At 42.2% G+C, this 24636-nt stretch overlaps 2 protein-coding genes across 4 annotated transcripts in view; one reads left to right on the top strand and one right to left on the bottom strand.

The window, feature by feature from the left end:
• Positions 1 to 3238, top strand: part of GRTP1 (growth hormone regulated TBC protein 1) — a 47556-nt gene extending 44318 nt beyond the window's left edge. For all 3 annotated transcript variants that reach the window (XM_054059547.1, XM_054059532.1, XM_054059539.1), the window contains one exon: positions 502 to 3238. In XM_054059547.1, the coding sequence (XP_053915522.1) occupies positions 502 to 591 (90 nt within the window). In that variant the 3' untranslated portion in view covers positions 592 to 3238. The remainder of the gene's footprint in view (positions 1 to 501) is intronic.
• LAMP1 (lysosomal associated membrane protein 1) lies at positions 3128 to 24636 on the bottom strand. Its single transcript, XM_054059523.1, has 9 exons — positions 24449 to 24636; positions 15099 to 15214; positions 11443 to 11656; positions 11175 to 11336; positions 7130 to 7347; positions 5328 to 5450; positions 4386 to 4455; positions 4045 to 4215; positions 3128 to 3396 (listed from the first exon to the last, which is right to left on the bottom strand). Exons 1-9 carry the CDS (start codon positions 24489 to 24491, stop codon positions 3257 to 3259), a joined length of 1257 nt encoding a protein of 418 aa, XP_053915498.1. The 5' UTR covers positions 24492 to 24636; the 3' UTR covers positions 3128 to 3256.

The following is a 24636-nucleotide window of genomic DNA, read 5'->3' as shown; positions in this document are numbered from 1 at the left end:
TCTGCCTCCCTTCCCCCCAGCTTTAATTACATTACATTTTACAGCAGCTGGTTTTAGAAAATCAGCTACCTTTTTCTTGCAGTTACTCTGAATAAAACATTTATTTTAACTGTGTGGGATACTGTAGTCAGGGAGCTTTCAAGGCTATTAAATCAAATAAACAAATTAGGTTCTTATATAATTTTGAAACATGTACTTTTGAGTTTGGTTTGTGGGTTTTTTCTTGTTCCCAGCAGTACACAGTGTGGTACCGATGGAATCATAGAACAGTTTGGATTGGAAGGGACTGTAAGGATCATCCAGTCCCAAACCCCTTCCACCATATGCTCAAGCCTCATCCAACCTGGTCTTGAACACCGCCAGGGATGGGGCATCCATGACTTCTCTGGGCAACCTGTGCCAGGGCCTCACCACCCTCACAGGAAAAAAATTCTTCCTAATATCTTAATGCATGTTGTCCAAAGCCAGAATTTTAATGGAGTTTTCTCCTTTTGCCTCCAGAAAATATTCACAGACCCTGGAAGCTTGTCCATGGCAACCATCAACAAACTCCGAGAGACTTGCAGAGAGAAGCTGCTTTCTCAGGGATAACTCACCAGCTTTAACCAGGTGGTCAGATACTACAGCAGATGACACATTCCTCTATTTGCACTGACTAAAGCACACTTTAAGCTTTCCATGAGTTAACTGTCACTTGACCAATTTTTCCTGCCTTTCCAGTAAGTGTTGTTCCTTTGTACTGTAAGTCAGAGTTCAGAACTGCAACCAGTGGTTCTGGTTGTGGGGGAGGGGTTGTTTGTTTTAAGGATTAAAGTAGAATGTGATCAGTGTCAGGACACTCCTTTTAAAAAAAAAAAAACCAACCAGTCACCGTTCTTGTCTCTTCAGGGCATTTTGTAATGTTAAAATAAAACAGGTGTATAAAATTACATATGCTTCCTATTGTATTAACTGTGACACCATTATAATTTGTACAAAATAAATTAATTTAATTTGTCAGAACGTCTTTCTTGGTGTGGAGAGAGTAAAATATCTGATCTCTTTCCTGACTGCCAATAATTGACTGGAAGACAAAACATCTTCCATTTTCCTTGCTGCTATCACTTAAGGAACTCAGTAAATATGGCAAAGTGCAGGGCAAGATGGCAATGAGGAAGGTGATGTTTATCTTCACTAGCAGTTACTCTGTGCAGTGTAGAACAGCTCTTCAGGTCATGACAGCAGGGAAATGTGGAAGCCCAGGCTCCAGAAAGCAGCAGCATAAATTCCTCTATAACCACCTTTAATATTTTATATGCTTATTCTGGGTGTTCTTGTTCTAGCACAGTAGGTACCGAGTAATTTGCCTCGAACCTGGAAGTAGCATTTTGTACTATCTGGTAAGGGATGCTGAAAGTAGCTGCTGTACTTGTTCTTTGTGCTGGTGAACAGAGGTTGTACAGTTGCTATCTCCTCATACACAGTGCTCCTAAAAAATCTGCGAGAAACATTTGTAAAGATGGCTACAGACCATTCTTCCTTGATAAGGTGAGACATCGGGTTTCTGCCCCTGGGCAGAAACAAGCAAAGCTGCAGCCATGCCCCTAAACGAGGCCACTTCCAGCCCGGCTGAGGCCAGGTGCCTGGAATTTGCTTTCTTGTCCTTACAGAGCCCTCTCCTGGCCAAGGCCTTTCCATCTCCTTCCTGCTGGGGAAGGAAGACTGAAGAGGCCTTTTTTACTCTCCTTGTTGAACGCCTCACCTATGAACAGCACACTCCTTTTCAGAATCCATGCTACTGTCAGTTCCTGCCAAGGAAGGCTTACCCCACAGACTCAATTCCTGCCCTGTGCAGCTGGTACTGTTAACACCAATACATTTCTGCAGGAGGGAGTCAAGAGAACCTTTAAACACAGAAGTTCCTTGGCAAGCACATTACAATGCACACAGACCTCAGCAGACACACGTTTCCTACTCTGTAGTAAGAATCTAAATTCAAAATAAAGCCTAAAATGCCATTTATGCAGTCATTACACGGAATACTTTAGCAGCACTTTCGGAAAACAACGCTTTAGCAGGGCAGACCCATCTACTGGCATTTCTCAAACAGCAATATAATGTAAAAGTTAAGTTCTCCAGATCTCAGGTTACTAATACATAGAAGCTTTACTCATGTCCAAGCCCAAACTCCAAAACAAGGGACTGTTTTGAAGACACTTACATAGTCAAGCCTCACCTCTGTGCCACTCAAGAGGAAAAACTTAAACATTTTTTTAACAGAACCTCACACAAAGGATTATTTAAAGCTTCCAAAGTAGAGTGAAAGGCTTTACCACTTACCAAACAGTCAAGTATTTTTAAGAGTGATCAGCAACACTAAGATATACAGAAAAAAAGTGTCTTTATTAGCATTGTTACAGGCAATGCATACATAAGAACTGATCCTTAAAGTGTACAACCCCCCCTCAGCCAAGTTTAAAGCAAGAGAATCAGCAGATTGAGATCTATATTGTACACATGTGCAGTAACAGGATCTCTCTGGACCTTCCAACAGAAGAGACTGAAATCACTTTACAAAAAAACGTAAATAAAAATAACACCCATTTTAAAAAAGTACCAGCTCCTAACAAGCTGGCAGAGCATCAAAAATATCAAACAGGGGAGTCGTCCAATCATAAAGAGTTCCTGTAAGGTTTGAGTATTGCGTTGTTCGCACCCTGCATGTGCCAGGCATTGAGTTTAAAGCTTAGTAAAAAAAACCACACACCTAAGAGGCAAGGTGGAGTTCAGATCTTAAATTTCTATTTTGTCAGTTGTTACTGAATTTCTTTAAATGCATCATCAGTATCGTTAACATCATCACTGAGTGGCAGCGGTACGAAGAGTGAACCTTTTCCCTTTTGTTAAGAGTTCTGAAATTGAGTCAGTGTATTAGCAAGATCTTTCTCGCTCTCTGGAATCTTATGCTGACACGACCTTATGCCAATTCCAAAAAACGCACCCTTAAAAACTTTTAGCTTGTTTCTAAGTGGGTAAATATTTCAACTAGTTAGCAAAATTAAACACCAGAATTTTCAGAAGTTATTTTTGTGCATAGTTAAATGCTGCAAGATGATTTCACATTTAATAAAGCAGACTTTAAGAAGCAGCAATTTGCAAGAAAAGGTGCTCCCTTACAATATCAATCGTAGCTCAGGGGAAATGTGTGGGGTGTTTTTGTTTTCCCAGCTTCTTGCAATTGCTTTTCCTCTACACTGGGTTTTAGTGCAAGTCATTATTAAATGGTTTGATATCCAGCATGGCTCCTCTTTCTGCCAATCAAGTAAGCAATCAAGACAATTAGAACAAGACCAGCAAGGGCTGCACCAACTATTATAGGGATCAGCATGTTATTTTCATCCAGTTGACATTCTTCCACTGAAGAGAAAGAAAAAGACTCATGTTAGGCACTACTGCACCAACAGCTGGCTATACTCAGAGCTTCGAGCTCCTGCTCTCAGCACGTAAGATAAAACTGGCTCGAGTTAACTTCTAGCTTAGCTCACCAACAACCAAAAGGAAGCCAAGTCCAACTATGACCATTCAGGATGAAGTATTTCTAGTACTTAGCTGTATGCACAATATTGAGATTCATGATAATTGTTTCCTTAGGAAGAGCCGTTACTGTTGCGTACCAGCTTAGCCATGCGACTCCTCCCCTGCCCATTTGCTTTAATGACAGTCACAAAGGACAGCATTAACTAAAAGAGGTAGGAACTTCCCAGAACTTTGCCCCTTTCACACAACTGCCTGCACACAGTTAGGAGGGAAAGTTAATGCTCTTCCTTAACTCTTCTCTAGACCACAAGGAACAAACAAGTCCTAGGTATTGCAGAACTCTTTACATACTTCTCATGCTATTCCCCACAGTATCTGCAACAGGGCGTGCAGAGACTAAGCACGGCACTCACAAGCTGACATGTGACTACAGAATATTATCTGTTTATATCAAAGTGCACTTCACAAATCTTAGGTGTGTCACCCTCCCCAGCCCAGTACACTCCCCCACCAGTGTAATCCTCTTACCTGCCCCAAATTTGTCTCCGTCGATCTTAAAAGCCTGGATCTGAACATTAAACACATTGACAAGGGCTTTGTCTGTGACCTGGAGATTCTCCTCTGCACTGCACTTGTAGGAGTTCCCTACTGTAGCTCTCAGCTCATTCATGCTGTTGTTTGCTGCTTCAAACCTTGGAACTGTGTAAGAGAAAGTCTTATTACAGAATCCTGAAGGGTGGGAGCTGTAAGCTCACAGAGCTCTAATTTGATGCACTGATCCCCAACATTTGTAACACATTACTTAATGCAGGCAACCCTTAATGTTTATAGTATCAGTCACTGAAAGTAGACTTCTTGGAAGTCCCTACCTTTGGCTTCAGAAGGCAGAGTTGTGCTCACAGTCACACCTTGCAGGAAGAATTTTTCAGAACTTGCATTCTTTTCAAAAACAAAACACAATGGTAGTTGTCATTAAAGCTGTTATGTTCCAGTTCAATTCTGCATGCATTTTGAGAAGGGTTTTCAAAGGATGGGCCACAACTGGGATTAGCATCCAAAGCAAGAGCTTAGTTTCAGAGAGAAAAGCTACAGAAGTTTAACACCTTATGGAAGATTACTTTGAGGGAGGGAAGAAAGGCAGAGAAAGGGGGACTGTCACCCCTCAGACTGCTGATTTGACCTCCGTGCTAAAGGTACAGCACCAACTGTACCAGGCTGGTACAGCCATCTCATCTGCACAACAGATACAGCTCTAGAGCAGCTCGGTTCCCCACAGAGATACAGAGAGTCATTTAATAGCAACAGGTCTAGGTGATGACATTTAGTCAATCCTGTCAATATTAAAAGCAGCAGGAAGCTAACAAACAAGGTGGATTCAGTCCTAAAGGGCACACAGCTCTAGTACAGCACTGAGGCAGGGCTGTGGAAAACAGGATTTCCAGGCATCACAGGAGCCCATAAGACAAGCACACATAGCTCTTGGGCTGTACACAGAATATTAGCAGGGACTTAAATCCAGTTCCGCTCTTGTACAATTAGATGAGATGCCTATTCGTTACGTGCTATTCCTCTGCTAGAGGCAATATAATCTTAAAAGAAAATTCCCATTCCAAACGAAATAGATGTCTGTCTATATGTATGAGGTGTACATACGTGGATATTTTCTTTCCTCACAACAGTTACCAAACCTTCTAAATCCTAGTATTATAACCAAAGGAACTATTTACTGTAGTTGCATCTTTTCTCTCTCGTACGAGCAAAAAATAAGTTTTCCCACCCAGACCCTACACACCTTGCCTAGAGAGCCTTACCAGTGCAAAGTGGAAGATAACGTTTGTTTTCTCAAAAGTCAGATTCAAGAAGGCAGACGTATTGTCGCATGTTCCAGAAGAAGTTGTGTTGCGTGGTATGAAATTCAGCAAATCCAGTCCCATCTATGGGAGAAGAGGATCAGTTATGACATTAGAAGAGACTCCTACATCACCACACATTTAGTTGACCTGGATTGCTTGTACTCACATGCATAGTGTTGTGTTTGCCCACACATTTTACAGACAATTGGGCAGATACGTGCACAAGTTACAGGCTGGTGTAAGCTGCATCTGAGTTACCAGAGAACAAAGGGCATCTTTGCATGCCTAACAAAGCTTTCTGCAGCCCTGACTGGCGGTGGCAAATAACCCGCTGCCTTCTCCACACTGAGCTTCTTTGGTCCAAGCAGCATAAGGGAAAACATTAGGAACCACCACTATGAAGGAAGCAACAAGCTATAAAAATACTGCTTTGACATAATCAAGGGAACAGCCTGTAAGCACAGTCATCTTGCACAGCACTTCAGCTCAAAATGCTTTGCCCATGCTACATGATTTTATACTGTCCTGTGTGTGCAGAAGGCTGTGGGTTAAAAGCACTTGCTGAAAAATCTTTAGTAGCTCTCAGCTGACCCTCTTGTGACTCTGAAAACCCCATCTGTCACCTCCTCACTGGTCATTACACTGGAAACTAGCTGTTCCAGCAGAACTAGAATGCCACGCTAAAGGACACAGCTTCAGGAATTTCACACAATTAAGGTGGCTAAAACACAGTCCATCATAACCAGCTACTGTACCACCACACACCAACTATAAGTGCTCATGTTTTACCCATCAGTCACCAGAAAATGCAATAGATACCTTTGCACCACCACATACAGCACTAACAGCTAAATCCTACACAGATACCACCCCACTCACGCCAGGTCCCTTATCACCAAATTACAATGTAAACAACAAAAGCAGCCATAATTTGTTTGCCACCTTTTGTCTCGTTACCTCAGATTAAGCCACAGGATAGGAAAAAGCAGACTGTGATCAAAGGTCCTTATAACAAAGCTTTACCGAACATAAAAGTTCGCTGACCCTTGGTCATTGTTTCCTATGGAGGGCCTTCAGCAGTCCCTTTGGGATTATGCTCACCTACTAACTGCTAAGGCAAAACAACAACAGGTTTGCCCAGGGGATGACAAGCTGGGCTTTGCATCAACAACGGAAGGAAAGAACCTGTGCTGGGGCTGAATCTTATGTAAATCACGTAGCATTTTTATTGTTAAAATCAGCCATTAAGCCGCTCTTAAGCATTACAGTCAAACCCATGCCTCTTCAGTGCTGCCTGGAAGTTAACTAAGTCACAAGAATGTCCAGTTTTACAGTAGTAATAATTTTCCTTTCCAATAGTCATCCTCTGTTTTTATTCAGGTGCCTCAGGCCAGATTCCTGTATTTTATTGAACAGTTTAAAAAAAACCAAAACAGTCTTGTTTAAATGGCATTCTTGACAACAGAATTCCCCTCCTCACATCTTGATAAATGTTACTGTTTCTGTAGAATGGCCGTATACACTGAGTGGATTTGACAGACAAGTTTAGTACTCTTACAGAATGGAAAACTGTTTCCCGACAACTTCCAGTAGCACTGTTTGGAATTGTCACTAGTAAGTGAAGCAGTTCAGTAGAGGACAATCATGGATGAACACTACAAAGAACTGGGATTTTTGAAGAAAAAAGTTGGCCTATAATAATTTACTGTGTTTTCCCCAAAGGAAATCTAAAGGCTTTGAAGAGACAAAAGAAAATTTACCTTTCCATCTTTGTTTATATAGGTGATATTAAGCTGCAAACCCATGGAGGCAAGTACACAGGTTCCATTCGGACCAGTCACGTTGTATTTACCCACTGCAGGATTTGGAGGCAATGCAGTTGGTGCTGGGCTGGTTGTTGGAACCTGGCTAGTGGTCTGTTTCGGAGTTGTAGGCACTACAGCAGTCGTGGAGACCATATCTTCAGCACATTCTGTCTCTGGAGAGAAAGGAAAACAGCCATTAGCAAACAAATGAAGCTCTGAGATGCTCTTTTTAATCCTCAAAGGAAAGGAGGACAATTTCAAGTAGCTTTTCCTAACAGAAGATAATAAAAGCTGAGAAACATCATGGTAAAACACTACCTAAACTCTTGTTGCAACAGTTGACACGTTTAAAGCCTGGCATGTGAAAATAGCAACTCCGCTATTATTTACAGTATTTCATGGCAACCACATCTGCTTTTATTCATGTCTGTCATTTCACCTTGCCATCAAATCAGGATAAATGAGGTACTGCTGTGCTGACAGAGATGGCATTCCTGCTGTACGTTCACTCCAAATCTGAGATGACTCCCCCCTCAGTCTCTCTGAGCACTCATGCGAGAAGCAGAGTAATAGTTCTTCCACCTGCTGTTAAAAGTGGTCTCTTAGGAAATGTGTTGTTCTCCTTCTGCTCCCTCCCTCAGTTATGCTACCAGGCTGTGAGGACCCTGTGTCATCATTTTGGCAATACCCACAATAACATTAAAATCCTTCTGGATCTCTGAAGCAATCATAGTAGAGCCACGGCTCTTCTATCCTTAACAAAGGGATTCTAAGACACTGCTTCTGATGACAAATGTTTTGCTGTACCTTCTCCCTTTGGGTCTCACATCCATCCTTCCTTTTAGTCCTGCATTAGTGACCACCCATCACTAGGGGTACAAGGCTGAGTGAAGATGTGTAAGTGCCTTCTCTTTTCATCCAGTCCAGCAGCAAGTTCCAAGGCAAAAGGAGAAGAACAGTGACTCTGATTTATTTGCCAGAGTACTCAGAAACACCTGACAGCAAGATCTCAACTTGGTCTGGGAGCCAAGAAGGCTCCTGCATTGCACATACAAGCCAAAACCAAAGGTCAGAGCAAAGACGTTACTGTAGCAGAGGCTTCCATGTTCCAAGCCAAGGTCATCTCCATGATGAGATGTGATAACAGCTTGCAGCTTTATAAGGACAAGAGCAACTGCAGCAATTAAATCTGACTCAAAGAGCCTGCTTTTAAAATGTAATCCATTCATATCTTGCAGATACTAAATATCCAATAAATAGTCCCTGAACTTAACTTTTGATTATGGCTCAGAAAAAGGAACTCTGATCACACCGTCTAAACTCACACAGAGTCCCACATAGCACACTTTCCTGCTTCTCTGTTTCTGGAAAGTGAAACAGCAGAGAGAAGGTTGACGAATGGAGGAGTGACTATCTTTTGTAGATTTAATAGATACAGGTCAGGTCTCAAAATATTTTAATTTCCTAACAAATAAACCAAACAGCTGCTTTACTTGATACCTCAATGGAGAATCTCTACCTGTGCAAGACTTCAACACACGGAGCCTCTTAACAACCAAATCACTTCAAGTGGAAGCTTGTCCCATGTAGAGCCTTGATACAGTATTTTTACTGGACTGATTTACAGCATGACTCCTAGTAACTCAAGGCAGATTGGGAGATAAGACAAAATTCTTAGATCTTTTTCTGACAGTTGTAGGAAAGCAGCTGACAAAACTACCAACAGATAAAATGAAAGCTTCCTTTTCTTCAGAGCTGCAGATAATCACATAACCTCAGTCACTAAATTATAGTTTTGTTAACAGAAGTTACTGTTACTAGTGATGCACAGATGCACTCAATACTGATTCTTCTTCCTGATAGTGAGACTTTCCCAGATCACTAGCAGAAACATGCACTAATCAGGAGTTACAGGGGAAAAAAGGGAGAATTCCAGATAAAAAGTTTATCAATAATGAGCTGCCTAAAGGACAGGGGAAGCCTTAGGCCTACAAGAGTGGAAAGAATCATAGAATCGCTTGGCTGGAAAAGACTTTTGAGATCATCAAGTCTAACTGTAACTGTCCACTACTAAACCACATCCCTAAGCACTTCACAGAAGGAAGTGATCTGGAAAGAATGACAAGGTGATTTCAGGGTCAAGATTAAAAAAGGGATAAAGTGAGAATTCTTTAAGCATCTGAATAAAAAAAAAAACAAGGAAAAGACAGCTCATTGTGCAGTAGGAATAGAAACAGTATCTGGGTGCAGTTCAAAGATAGTCATAAGAACTTAGAGATGATGGCAATTTAAAGAAAAAGCTAGGTGTGGCAGTATGGGTAACAGGAACGTGGAAACAAACACACAAATAAACACAAAAAGCTTTAACTCGGACCAAACAGTGTCTACCCAAGGATATACCAAGGATATACCAAGGATACCAAGGGTTAGCTCAAGGTTATGGTTTAGTAGTGGACAGGTACAGTTGGACTCTGTGATATCAAAGGTCTTTTCCAACCAAACAATTCCATGATTCTAACCCAGGATCATAGGAAATCAGACTGGTTTTTGGAGGATCAATAGTTTTATCAACACAATGATAGCAAAGGACAGAGAGAAGTAACTCCAGGGAAAGTGATCCTGGCAAATTAAAGTGTTTCTATTACTCTGAAACTAATTAAGAATCGAAAAGAAAAAAAAACACTGACAAAAGTTGTGCTGCATAAGGAACAACCTCCTGAAATAATGCAATATTGATTTCTTATAACCAAAGGACGGGGTAAGAACAGAATATAGGTGGTGTTAAAAGGAATTAGACAGTAGGAGATACTATTGAAATTGTATAGAACGTAAAAACAACTTTTCCCAGTATCAGGGCTTATGTTCAAGCCTGCTGATAACCAATCATGCTTATTCAGTATAATAACCATATCAAGATATCATATTTAACAAATGAAATAGTTCTGAAATCTGGAGTAACAGAAATAAGGTTATTTTTTTAAAAAATACAAATGTAGGTCCACATCTTTACTGCAAATGAGTTCAGTGAATGGAAAAGACTGATCAAGGGAATGATACACACTGAAATCTGAGCCACTTATGTGAGGTAGCCACAGAAGTCAACTCCAGTATTATCATGCATCACACAAGGCATTTTTCAGAGACTCAGGACAATGTATACTCATATAGAAAACACTTGTTCAGTGTATCCACCACATGCCAGCACTAACTATCCTAGTTTAAGATTCATTTCTGCAGGTGCATAAATGGGATTAACTACATAAGAGAAGTTCTACATTTGCCAGAGATCAGACTTCTTTCTTGCCCCAAAAGTAAGGGAAATATTTATCACTCCCTAAGATACCACGGGTGATCAAATATCGAGAGCCATGTAAACTGAACACTGTGGCCACAAAAGCAAGAGGATGTGAACACAACACGAAGTAGTTTGTCTTCTAATCATTATAGCAGTGAAATTCCAAAATGCTTTTCCGTACGAGCAATCAGGACAAAAAGCCTGACAGAGAAAGAACATTGCTGTTACAGCTTATATAAAGCCTCCTGCAGGAAGATGTACATATCTGCTCCCTAATGACCAGTTCTCTATCGTCTGCCATTACATCACTAATTTACCCCAGAGTGCACTAACTAGTTCAAACTACTTTAGTAGAGCCGTAACACTCAGAAATTATCAGATATTTCTTAAACTAGGATTTTGGCCATGTGGCCAGCTGACCTATGACAGCATGTGTTTACACTCACGAAGGAAGGAACGATCTCCAATATCTGTACAAAACCCACAGGAACACAGTGCGCTACCTTCTAATCACAGATGCTGACATCCCTACAGAGGAAACCGAAGCAGGTCCATTCATATCAAAATATGTCACTATCAGAGCTTCAGATCCTGTTTGTATCTGCCTAAATATGATTATTAATAAAAAAGAAAACTTAAAAAGAAATAATCAATGACTGGAAATATAAGCTCACCAAATACACTTTCCTGCTACAAGATACCTACTGTTTGTACTGAGAGTGCCATTCGTGAGATAGGCTTCCAAAGTAACATTGCTAAAAGTAATATTCACATTCTTCATACTGACATGCTTGGAGTTGATGCATCTGAATTGTGTGCCCACATATGCCTGAATAGTAGTTTTACGCAACACTCTCTTCACTTCTCCTGCAAAAAGATTACATTGCATTAGTATGTAACAGTGTTCACAGAAACAGACCAGTATTACATCTGGGAGGGTTGTACAATGAAAACAGCAAAGTTTTCATTTTACCTGCAGTTGAATTATGGAATAAAGCGGCATCTGACAGATTGTAGTGGAAAACTAGCTCTTCAACTTCATACTTGTCTGAAGATTCTGAGAAATTCAGGCTTAATGAGTGTCCTGCTCCAAAACCCAACACCAGAACTGGATGAGAGGTGTTACCTTGACCACATGAGCTCTGTGGCTCTACTGTCGCATTTTGTGGAAGAAAAAAGTGTGCATACTGTAGGGGAGAAAACATCACATGTAAATGGCATGATGTAACAGCTTTTCCATACTGTTTTTAAAATATCATAGAATAGTTAGGGTTGGAAGGGACCTTAAAGATCATTTAGTTCCAACCCCCCTGCCATATCCTACAAAAGTGTTAGAAAACATAAAGCTGACATTCATTTACACTATGAGATGTCTACTCATATACCCGTATACTGCAAGTAGTATGTTACTGACACCTCAGTTTCTAAGAATACCGTTCTCTGAAATTTGAGGACAAAACCATACACACTCACAGCACCTCTTGAGTTTTTCCTCTCCCTTACCTTCCCTAATATCCAATCTGAACCTCTCATCCTATCACTTGTTACCTGTGAGAAGAGACCAACTTCCACCTCACTACAACTTCCTTTCAGGCAGTTGTAGAGAGCAATAAGATCTTCCCTCAGCCTCCTCCAGGCTAAACAACCCCAGTTCCCTCAGCTGCTTCTCATAACACTTGCTCTCCAGACCCTTCCACCAGCTTTGTTGACCTTCTCTGGACACACCTCAGCATCTCAATGTCCTTCCTGTAGTGGGGTGCCCAAAACTATATGATTTTTTTAATCTTGCATTATGCATTACACTGATGGTTAGGAAAAAAATAGAAAGCAACCAAAGTGCCTGAAAACATGCAACTTCACTGAGATTATAAACAATCCATAATTCCTGTTCAATAATAAAGACATTCTTCCAGCTCTTCATGGAATTACTAGGTAGGAACCCCAGGACATGGTCCTCCGAGACAAAAGGGAACGGAACAGAGCTGGAAAATATTTAAGGAAGCTTTCCACGAGGCGCAAGAGCACTCAGTCCCCGTATGTAGAAAATCAGGCAGGAAAGGGAAGAGACTGGCATGGCTGAGTCAAGACCTGCTTGTCAAACTAAAAAAGAAGGAACTGCACAGGCAGTGCAAGCAGGGACAGGTAACCTGGGACGTGTATAGAGACGCTGCCTGGTTGTGTAGGGATGAAATCAGGAAGGCCAAGGTGCAGCTGGAGCTGATCTTGGCAAGGGAAGTAAAGACCAAAAAGAAGGGCTTTTACAGGTACATCAATCAAAAGATGAAGATCAAAGAGAATGTACCCTCACTGATGACTGGAAATGCAAATCATGTATCAACAGATGAGAAGCCTGAGGTACTTAACAACTTTTTTGCCTCCGTCTCCACTGATAACTGCTCTCCTTGCCCCTCCTGGGTCATGGGACAGCAAGGTAGTGATCAGGGGGGTAAACCCCCTCCCACAGTAGAGGAAGATCAGGTTCATGAACACCTGAGGAACCTGAACATATATAAGTCCATGGGACCTGATGAGATGCATCCCAGAGTCCTGAGGGAATTGGTAGATGCATCTCAGCCAATTGATTGCCAAGCCACTCTGCATGATATTTGAAAAGTCATGCCAGCCAGGAGAAGTCCCTGGTGACTGGAAGAAGGGTAACATTGTGCCCATTTTTAAAAAGGGTAGAAAAGATGACCCTTAGAACTACCGACCTGTCAGCCTCACCTCTGTGCCTGGGAAGATCATAGAACAGATCCTCCTAGAAGCTATGCTAAAACACATGGAGGGCAGGGGGGAGGTGATTAATGGCAGCCAGCATGGCTTCACCAGGGGCAAGTCCTGTCTGACCAACTCGGTGGTTTTCTATGATGGGTAATTGCAGCAGTGGATATGGGTAAACTGGCGGATGTGATCTATCTAGGCTTCTGTAAAGCCTTTGACACAGCCCCAAACAACATCCTTCTCTCTAAATTGGAGAGATATGGATTTGGTGGGTGGACGGTACAGTTTATAAGAAACTGGTTGGATGGTCATATCCAAAGAGTAGTGGTCAATGGCTCAAAGTCCAGATCGAGACCCGTGACGAGCGGTGCCCCTCAGGGGTCTGTACTGGGACCAGTGCTGTTCAGTACCTTTATCAACAATATTGACAGCGAGATGGAGTGCACCCTCAGCAAGTTTGCAGATGACACCAAGCTGAGTGGTGTATTTGCCACACCAGAAGGATAGGATGTCATCCAGAGGGACCTGGACAGACTTGAGAAGTGGGCCTCTGAGAACCTCATGAGGTTCAACAAGGCCAAGTGCAAGGTTCTGCATCTGGGTCAGGGCAATCCCTCTTTTCAGTACACAATGGGGGATGTGATTGAGAGCAACCCTGCAGAGAAGGACTTTAGGGGTACTGGTCAATGAGAAGCTCAACATGAGACAGCAATGTGTGCTCACAGCCCAGAAGGCCAACCGTATCCTGGGTTGCATCAAAAAGAGCGGGGCCAGCAGGTTGAGGGAAATGATTCTGCCCCTCTATTCCTCTCTTGTGAGACCTCATCTGGAATACTGTGTCCAGTTCTGGAATCCTCAACATAAGAAGGATATGGAACTGCTGGAACAGGTCCAGAGGAGGGCTACAAAGACAATCGGGGGACTGGAGCACCTTCCCTACGAGGACAGGCTGAGAGAGTTGGGCTTGTTCAGCCTGGAGAAGAGAAGGCTCAGAGAAGATCTTACAGTGACCTTCTGATACCTGAAGGGAGCCTACAGGAAAGCTGTAGAGGGGCTATTCATAAAGGCTTGTGGGGATAGGACCACAGGGAATGGGTATAAACTGGAGAGGGGGAGATTTAGACTAGACATTAGGAAGAATTTCTTCACCATGAGAGTGGTGAGACACTGGAACAGGTTGCCCAGGGAGGCTGTGGATGCTACAGCCCTGGAGGTGTTCAAGGCCAGGTTGGATGAGGCCTTGGGCAGCCTGATCTAGTGGGACGTGTCCCTGCCCATGGCAGAGGGGTTGGAACTAGATGATCTTCAAGGTCCCTTCCAACCCTAACTATTCTATGATTCTATGACATCAAAAAAGTAAACTGAAAAATAGAGTATTTGTGAATAAAAATTCTTAACATTCCATTAATGGGCTTTTGCTGTTAAGATGGAACAACTTGTATGCACTGCACTAGATTGTAGATACACAGAAAGAAAGATTTGCTCAGCGAGAGGATCACAGATTGCAGGGAAGTTTAAAAGCTACGTGCCAACGGCCATTTCAGTTCAGATTTAGTCCATGCAAGTATGACCAAGTTCACCAAAAGGCTACTGGTAGCATTTTTGCCTTACAGTTCCAATGAAAGCCATTTTAGCTACCAACAGGACTGGTATGGAATTTCAGTCACAAAAACAGTTTAACACATGTATGGTTTGTGGTAGTTTCAGGTAGCCTTAACCCTGTTTAGTTAGAAGAAGCATCAGTAATGAAGAAAAGTTGGCGCAACACAACTGGGAGGGGGCAATCTTTGCTGAAGCATTTCTTCATACTTAAATATTTGTTCGCAGTTTAAATACTGCACATGTAGAGAAACATCACACATTTTATAAGCACAAGTTAGAGACAAGCAGTGAGATACACCCCCTTACCTCTTTTTGCCCACTGCTTTTGTATTCCACTGAGAAGGCCACTGTCAGATCAGCGATTATGCAGACCTTACCACTTGAATCTTTCACCTCAAATGAAGAAGCAGCCTGTAAAAACCCTGTTAAGAATGACAAGAAGTTAACTTGGTGTCACATAAGTTTTTATGTTTGATCCCAAGGAGACAAATACATACAATTGTACATTTTAGGAGTACATCCCAAACAGCAGTTAAGCTTGGAAACAAAGGCATTAACAGTCTATGCTAGCTTCAACATCACTAGCAGATAGAGAACAAATTTAACACCACATTTATAAAAAGACAAAAATATCCAAATTGAAACAGTTGACATGCTGGTCCTCAGAGGGCATGAAAAACTTGCAACAAACACCAGTTGTACTGTTGAAGACAGCTACTCAGCATTCACCCTACACAGCAACTATTCAGCGAGCCTCAGCTAGCATGAACTTAGCAGATTTGATCCTGCATGCCTATAGCACTCAGCCTTCCCCCCGCAGCACACCATGCAGCCTTCATTCCTGCTGTACCAGGACACTCGGCTGTACTTGCACTGAATACAGCATTTAGAAAGCTTGGATTGACTGCAGATGTTTTGAAGTGGCTGCCAAAAATAGCATAATAGAGTGTGCCACCCTTGCCAGGAGAACTTCTCTAATGTCACTGCACACTCTGCACTTGAGAGAAGAACAGGGGCCAAGACCTTCACACAGACTGAGGTTATGTTTTCCTAACTGGTTTAAACTCACCACAGACTGAGCTGCTGACAAAAGCACAGCTTTCCCCCTACTCGTTCAGAGCACTCGTACAACTGGCCATGCTAGTACTGACTTAGCAGAGTACGAACATGTGGCAAGAGCAGCACAGGATCACCCTTTCCAACAGCAGCAGGGACTCAGGCCATAATCCACTGACAATGAAGCTTCATCTAGAAGCCACATTGCAGCAGGCTGGCTACAGACAGAAAGCTGGTTCTCTCATGTTTCGTTTGTGGTAAGGGCTAACTGGACAGTGCTCCTGTACTTGCAATCATACTAAGGTGTTCTGAGGTCTTTATGGTAGAGCATTCTGTGTTTTGGAGCCTTAGTTCATCACCATACACACATCTGAAGCAAACCTCACTGCAAAAAGCCTGCACCATTTTCATGCTACCACTTTATCAGCTTTCATTTGCAGCAACTTCAGTCTTACAGAAAATTTGAGGAAAAAAGTAGCTGCAAGACAAACCACTTCGTTTATCTTAAGTGAATAAGCTTTGAAGAGTTAAACATGCTAATCCATTCAACTGCTGACAGAACAAAAAGATCCAGCTGAGGGATTATCCATTAGCTAGTTCCCCTCCCCAATAACTTTTCAGAAAGCAAATCCTAACTTTAAAAATTTTCACTACAAAACTATGGCGTCTATCGTTGTATCAAGACAACTATAAGGAAAAATTTGACTTAGGTCAGCCTGACTTGGGTAGAAGGCATTTCAGTTGTAGGAACACAGTGGAAACAATTTCAATGGCACTCAGCAAACATTTTCCCTTGTTGTCTTCCCCTTAGCAACAATATACCCTCCCTAGCACTAAAGAGGCCAAAACTTAAGCTGGAATTCATGCACTTTACTCAGGTGTTTAAAGAGTCTAAACCTGAAACTGGAGCTAGAAGAAGAAAGAAATTGCTTAAGAATGGTTAGTGTAGAAAAACGATACTTCAAAGACCAAACATCCTACCTTTGACTTTATGTCCAGCTTATAATGTTCACTAAGGAACACATATTCACAAAGAAAATGTTATTTAATGCAGTTCAGCAGAGTGTTTGGAATAATCAATGCTCCTCCACATGGAGGTTTCAATTCGCAAAGCTTCCTTCAATTAAATTTACACTTTCTTGAAGATCTGTAGCACAGCATAGAGGCAGGGAATAAGTGTCCATGGCTACTTGAACTGACATTACCAATGGAAAAAATACTAGAATGAAAATCTTCAGTGTGCACACTGACTGCCCTATTTGAGAGCTATTAAAAAAATATTTGGCAATGTTAGAGCTAAAAATAAACAGGTAATAGGCAGTAAAAGACTAAAAGAACCAGAAAAAAAAAAAATCAGTTTTGAATAGAAATACAGGGGGAAAAAAAGACTGAAAAACAATTAATAAAATGTTGCTGAGCTAAAGGAAAATGTGACAGACAAGCCCATTACAGATGATTCAGAGAACAACAGAAGACAATGCAGAGGTACCGGAGAGCACCAAATGGAAGACTGGAATTAAGAGCTGACGAATCACCCTCAGCAAGTTTAAGTAATGGAGAATAAAGGGGTTTGAACAAACAGTAAAAAAAAAATACCACCTGCATAACCTTGAAAAATCCAGTAGTTAAGCCAACACCATGACATGAATCCTGATTTTGTTAGTGTGGGAGAAATGCTATAAAGCCCCATTCCCTCTTAAGAAATGCTCAGCAGCTGTTGTATTTGCAGTGTCAGTGACAGGACAGAAGCACTGAGCATGAGACACTGAGCTGTCCTTGATGAAGTGGCAAGGGGGCTGTTTCACTGCCAATAAGTCGATGTACACAAGGATAGCAATCAGATAGCACTGTGCTGCAGTATCAACTGTTCCCATGGTTCTGGGGCAGGGATGGAGAGGAATATAGACAGAACTGAGCAAAACACAAGTGATACAGAAGCAAAGAAAAATCAGAATAAAACTCACCCCACTGAAGAACAAATCAGGAAAGTGCAAGAAATAAAGTCCTGCCTACTCTTCACTTCAGCCAGTTTAAAGCAGAGGAACAGCTCGCCGGGTTTGGCAGGGAAGCAGTTGTTAAGTTTGTGAAGGCAGTTGCAGTGTCAACTAGTGATTAATGCATGAATCATCACCAGCCCACAAATAGTAAGAGCCAAAGTCAAAATGTCAAGAATACAGAAAAGCAAACTGATGTTGAATCGATCTGTCTTGGGAATACTTCTAATTAAGTTACATAAAGTAATGCACAATTTTATCATGGCCTACCTACAAGTTGAGAATATCGCTTGACCTTCTCATAATAGTATCACGCTCTGGTATTTAACACAAAAACTGATGCAAGCTCCACTTCAGACTTTAAATGCTCTTCATAATGAAGTGCTCTATAAACTCTCCGTGGCAAAGCAAGTACAGATTTGCACAGCCAAACAGCTCCTACTCACCTTTTGCTATTGAAAAGGTCACCATTAATTTGGCTGGAAATACTACACTGTGGATATCTAGTAGAGGAATCACCAAAAATGTACTAGCATCAAACAAGTTTCACTTGGATGAGATCCTCCCTTTGTATTCCAACAGGTTCCAAAAAAAAAAAAAAAAAAAAAAAAAAAGGCTGCTAACATATTCTAGCTGCATGTTTTCAATAGAAGTCATAAAATAATTCTCTTTTTATACCTCATTTCTGAAAGCATAGTCTCATGCAAGAAAAGACGGAACGTGACACTGTTGAAGTAACACCTGGATATGTTACTTTAATTAAATTTAGCATCCTTCCTGATCTAACATCCCTAAATCACAGAACAAGCAGAGTGTATTAACACTGAGATACAATAAACAAGTCAAACAAAACTAAGACTTCCTTGCTTATATAACAATTTGTCTTAATGAAATCTACCTCAAAAAGTTAAGTTGGTTTTAAGCCAAAAACTACAAAGCTAACAAAACAACGTAGCACATTTGAACAATCTAAATCTAAGCCCTTTTGAATATGGCTCTTAGAATGACAGGATTCCCCATCTCTTGGCCACATAAAGATGCTTTTGGGTTCCAAATTTTTTATTATTGAAATCCTGCTAGCCGAGCACAGCTGCCCTTGGGCTACTCTCCCATATAATGGAAACCTGCAAAGAGAGAAAGATTAACAGCTGTTGTGCTCTAAAAAAAGCAAGAAAAAATAATGTCACTTGTTTACACTGTCTGCTTGCAAAGAGGACTTCAGTTATTGTAGTTAATGATTTACTTTGTCGCCAATTTTATTGGAAACACCGAACACTGACAACATATTTTCAAACACAAAAAATTTTATATAATTTGTATTTCATTACTATATTCATGTTTCAGGCTTACAGAAACTCTTTAGTATTTCTGCCTCCCTCTAGGAAAAAAGGGCAGCAAGCCATCCAAATCCACCTGGGCACATATTCCACATTAGCAGCAGTTTAAGCGATACAGGTATCTAGTGGATGGGACTGTCTGCAGTTACACTGAGTGATTATGGCATTAAGGAAGAAAACAATGGTTGCAGCGCAGCCCAGCTAACCACTCCCTGCAAGCACCACAACTGTGTTTCAGGGTATCACACCCAGACACTGGTCATACTCATCAAACACCCCACTCAGGTCCAGCCTACCCCGTAATTACTGCACGGCAGCACTCCGAAGGTAAGGGATGCTTGTTAACTGATGCCAGCACTACACAATCACTGTGTGTCCAAGCTACAGCACTGCTGCGTTGCCCTGAACCTTTGCCCAGATGTTCTTTGGTTTCTTAGGGCATACGTGGTGAGCGTTCCTATCTACAGAGCATTAATCCAAGGAGATAAGAAATGCTGGTTCATACCTAAAGAACGTGTATTTCCCATTGCACATGTGAATGGAAGTGCCCAGTATTGTACTCATTCTCATGGTTCGTAAGGATCCTACCACTCAGTGCCATTTTGTGAACAACAGGCACTTCAGACTCTTAAGTTTATGCCAGAAAAGAGAATGGAAAAATCCCCGAGGAGTTAAAACTTTCCACTGATCACTTGTCTTCTACTGTAAGCATCACCTCCAGAGGGACACCTGGTACAAGTCCTTTCTCAGAAGGCCGAGTTAAGATCACTTGCTTAGGATAAAGGATGCAATACTACTTTGGGTCAGTATAGAAAATTATATATATAGTTTTGAAGGACCACACTACTTACCAACCCTAACATTTCAGGGGAAAAACTGATGTCAGGAAAATCACTTCACAGACTTGGTGTATGAACCACTTTGCATGACACAAGATGGTCTTCATAAAATCATAAGATATACTTAACCTGTCACTGATGGACTCAGAAGACTGAGCACTGACTACCTGGAAAAGGAAGGAAAAGACAAGGCTGGACTAGCTTCAGTTGCTGTTGGACACACTTGGATACAAACGTAGTGGTGGAAAAGGGGGACAGTTTAACTCAAGAGGTGGATGAGAGTACTTTGGGGGAGAAGAGAACCAGCTGCAGCACCTGATTACATGAAGTTCCTGATCCAACCCTAGAAGATGAATCTTTGACAACTAACAGGGACAAATTCACAGTCTCAGATTATGTTTTCAATGCTAGTGACTTCTATTAAGGTGGCAAACATTTTGTTTTCAGTTCAAGACTGCAGATGAATAACCTCCATCTTCATAAGCAAATTTATAAAAGTACAAAAGCGTTATAAAGGAAAGGCTATTTAGCAGCTGTACACTTGCCATCTGGCCAGAGAACTGCACAATTGCATCAAGTTTAGTCACATGAACTTTCTTTATGGTTTCCTATCTAGAGGAAGGAAGTCCTGGGACAGCTCTACAGCAGCTGATTACACGAGCCCACTGGAAGGTCTGAACTCCTGTGGCGAGACCTTTTCCAGCATTCACACAAGTTTGGTTTGCATTTGCTTTGGTCAATGCTGCTATAACACAGCTCACAACTAACATACATCCCTCAAGGCAGCCCCAAACAACGCTTTGGAAGGAGTACCATGTTGATAATTTAAAGAGAAAAAATCTTCCACAAGATTCTTGTGCTAAAAAGTCAATAAACCAACTGTAAGTAAACCACTCTCCTAGTCCTATGGAGGAAGGAGTTGATCTTGCCCCAGTCAAGGAAAGTACAGATGTAATGCTGTTCCCATGTCACACAGACTAAATTCTGCCTTGTTAAGAAACCAGAAGCCACTTAATTTTAACACAAGAAAACTAAATGTTTTAAGTGTGGGCTACTGTGCTCAAGCCTGAATACTAGAAAGGGAAGAGCCAGACAAGTGCGTGCTGCACAGAGCCAAACCACACTTGAAATTCTGTGCTCCACTGTCAAGGCACAACTGATGTTCTTACACTTTGAGTCACAGCAGAAAAAGTAGGACTGATAGTCAGTGGTGCTGTCAAGTGACAGAGGAAGTTAAGAAACTGCTGCCCTTAGCTGAAAGAGATACTGGCCCATCTTGAAGTCAGATGCACAAAAAAAAACACCATAGAAGCCTGTTTTACCAAGACATAAGATATATTTTAAAATAGCAGGCCTATAATTTATAATTAAGATAATGCAACAGTGTTCAAATAGCTGTTGTTAAGTACTGCCACACACATACCCAAAAGGGCCTCCTGCCAAGCTTAAGAGAATAAACACCAAGAAATCCATTATGGCACTAAGCTTTCTCAACGAATTCCTAAATAATCATGTCTGACTTGAGAGAAAATACGAATTGTTGCAGTTAAGCTGCAGCAAGCAAAGGTGAGGCATGCCGCCTTAGTGCTAGAAATAAGTTATCTTTAAGACACAGAAAGTTATCAGAGATAGCAGTAGTCAACGTCTCAATAGAATATCCATCTTTTCTTTGCGTGGAGTTCCTCCAATTCTTCAGTTTATCTTCTGCTACTGATTAGAAATCATCCTATTCACTGCCAAACAATCTAGAAGCAGGTTACACAAAACCCAAAACTTCTAAGTCAGCCTGAACAGGAACCTCAAGAGCACATTTCAAAAGCAGAGTGTCAGGGAGGCTATGGAGTTCTTATCCAGCAAGGAAGAAGTTACTCTTTACAAGTCAGAAAAGCTGCCCAAGTCAAAGTTGGGTAATCTATCGCATGGTGATAGGCTTGGGACTAGCACAGGAATTCAGATCCACAGACACCGTGTGTCAACACACTTTAAGAAGCTTTCAAGCAAACACTACCTTAAGGGCAGCATTTGGTAGAACAATGTTTCGAAACCCACACATAGTAGAAGTGGTTATATTTTGTGTAAACTATGCTCTGTCTCAGTTCCATGAAGCTAGCAAGGCCAGAACTGAGGAAAAGAATACAACATCAAATCACTGGCTGGAATTTATCAAGTTTCGTCTATCTCTACATTGGTTGCAGCGTTTGAAATTCCCCTTCGGACTGGAGTTGTGCAAGAGAAACACGTGGATTATGTGTCAATAACCCTGAAATGGCATCATGCTAGCTTTTCAAACTCATTTTTCCTTCCTCAAATCTCAGACATTTCATTATTTACTCACTGATATTGAACCCATGTCTGACTCTAAACTTAGATATATGGAAATGTTTTCTCTGATGTGTTTGTGTTTCAGTAAGGGAAAAAACTACATGCGCTCTAGAACTCAAAGAGCACAAGCAGCTCTGTTGGGCTTGGCACATAACCCAAGTGTTCCAGTGTGCTCAAAACCAGACACACAGAATCTTCCTCTGTATTTCAAACAACAGCAGCTGAGTTTGAGGGAGGCATGTCATTACCCACAATATCCTTTCCCTGTATTTATCACTGCATCACCTAAATCTTTTTTCACTCCATATGCACATTTGATATTCATGAAGAAATTAATCACAAAATACTTAGTGCTGACATATGAAACATTCCGCTTGGTGCTTGCTGCTAATGGGATTGTAACACTGAAAGAGTAAGTGAGATGTCATGAGGCATTCTGGAGGGGAAAAAAAAGTTTCTATTGTCTCAAAGTCAAGGCATTGCCAAACAAGCTTTCACATCTGACCCACCCATGCTAATCCTTCAGCCTCCTGTCATCTTTACCTTATCCTCATCAGCGTTCACTCAGGTGACTAAAAGGCTGCAAATGTCTAAAGAATTCAGTTCATATCTTCTCATTATCCTCATCAGCGTTCACTCAGGTGACTAAAAGGCTGCAAATGTCTAAAGAATTCAGTTCATATCTTCTCATTATCTCTTATTCTTCTCTCCTCACTATGGCCCAAGCCACTCTCTGGCAGAAGATGGTGGAGTCTGAGGAGGGGTGTCTATTTGCACCACAAAGTTTCCCCCAGAGATTGCAGAGCAATGTCATGCAGAAACACTCAGCCACCACACACTGGTACAAAGCCCTGTTTGTCACTAAATAGTTACTCTGTAGTAAAACAAACTAGCCTGTGGCCTCAGCTGCAACAACCTAAGAAATTGTACATGCTATAAAGTGACAAAGCTAAATGCACTGAATTATGCTGGTAACTGCTAATTAAGCAAAAGACTAGTACCATCCCAGAAAATATTATCTCTGGTACCACTTAAAGACTATCCAAGCTGATTAGAAGACTAACAAAAGCAATTCTTCATTTAAGCCATAACTATATAAATGAGCTACACAAAGAATTCCCACTACAACATCAGTTCAACACCACTTAAATTGTGGACGCCAATCCTACAAAGCAAGTCTGACAGCTCTGTAAGTCACCGTGCTCACTAGACTGGCTCACAAAGAGCTGGCTACTTGAACTGCTCTGCACCCCTTGTGAGTGACACCTTTCAGGCTCAGGGTGACAGAGAAACTGAAGTACTGTCAGTGACGATAAAGATATTTACTACCAAAGAAACGTTAGAAGAGCTTCAAAGGCTGTCATAATCTCCAAACTGAAGGTGGATAACCGTTGTCAACCGCTGCTTTATTCAGGAAATATTTTTGCTGGCTGCTAAAGAATTTTCCTTCACTGCCAAAGCCACATTTCAGAAACTTGATAGCGTCGTGTGATTTGGCTTTCAAGACAAGAAACCTAAAGCAAGGTAGTTATCAGTAAACAAGCAAGATACACTTCCTCATAAAACAGTCTTGGCTGCACCAACAGCTCTTCTCACTAAGACCCCAAAATCCCTCTATTCCAGTGACATTTTGGGTTTCGCTCAAGATACAGGATGACACCATAAAGTAGTGGGGTACGACAGGCCCGACAGAAGACAGCTACTTCTGAGCAATGACATCTATAGCTCCTGTGTTTCTGTGCCTCTTGAGAGGCAAAGGCATATTTCTGGGTTGGAGCGCGATCCCTAAATCCAGCACCGGGGTGGGTTCCCCTCCTATAAAAGGTTCCTGGTGCAGGGAGAGTTACACTGGGAGGAGGACACGAGCAGCATTACCACCCTCCTCCCAGGGCCCACTCCCTCCCCACAGCCGCGGACCCCCGCGGGTAGACCTGTCCTCCCTCCCCGCCCCGGCCCTAGCGCTGCCACCGCCCCTGGGAGGCCCGGGACCCCCCGGGCCGGCGCCACCACCCGGAAATAGCACCAGCAGGTGGGAGCCCGCCGGCGGGTTTCCGTTTACAGCCCGTGCCCCCTCCTCCCCCCCCCACTCCCGGTTCTCTCCCCCTTACCGAGCAGGGCGACCGCCGCGAGCAGTCCCCGCGCGCGAGCCATGGCGGGGACACGGGCGGGGTGGGGGCGGGGCGAAGCGGCAGGTTCGCAGGGAGGGGGCTGAGGGGGCCGTGAGGGCCGACGGCGGCGGCGGCGGGATGGAAACACCGCGCTGAGCAGAGAGCGGCGACGGCCCCCGACCCTGTCA

The sequence above is a fragment of the Cuculus canorus genome, chromosome 1, assembly GCF_017976375.1.
Source record: "Cuculus canorus isolate bCucCan1 chromosome 1, bCucCan1.pri, whole genome shotgun sequence".
In the NCBI taxonomy this organism is placed as follows: Eukaryota; Metazoa; Chordata; class Aves; order Cuculiformes; family Cuculidae; genus Cuculus; species Cuculus canorus.
This window is presented reverse-complemented; position numbering and strand designations above follow the sequence as displayed.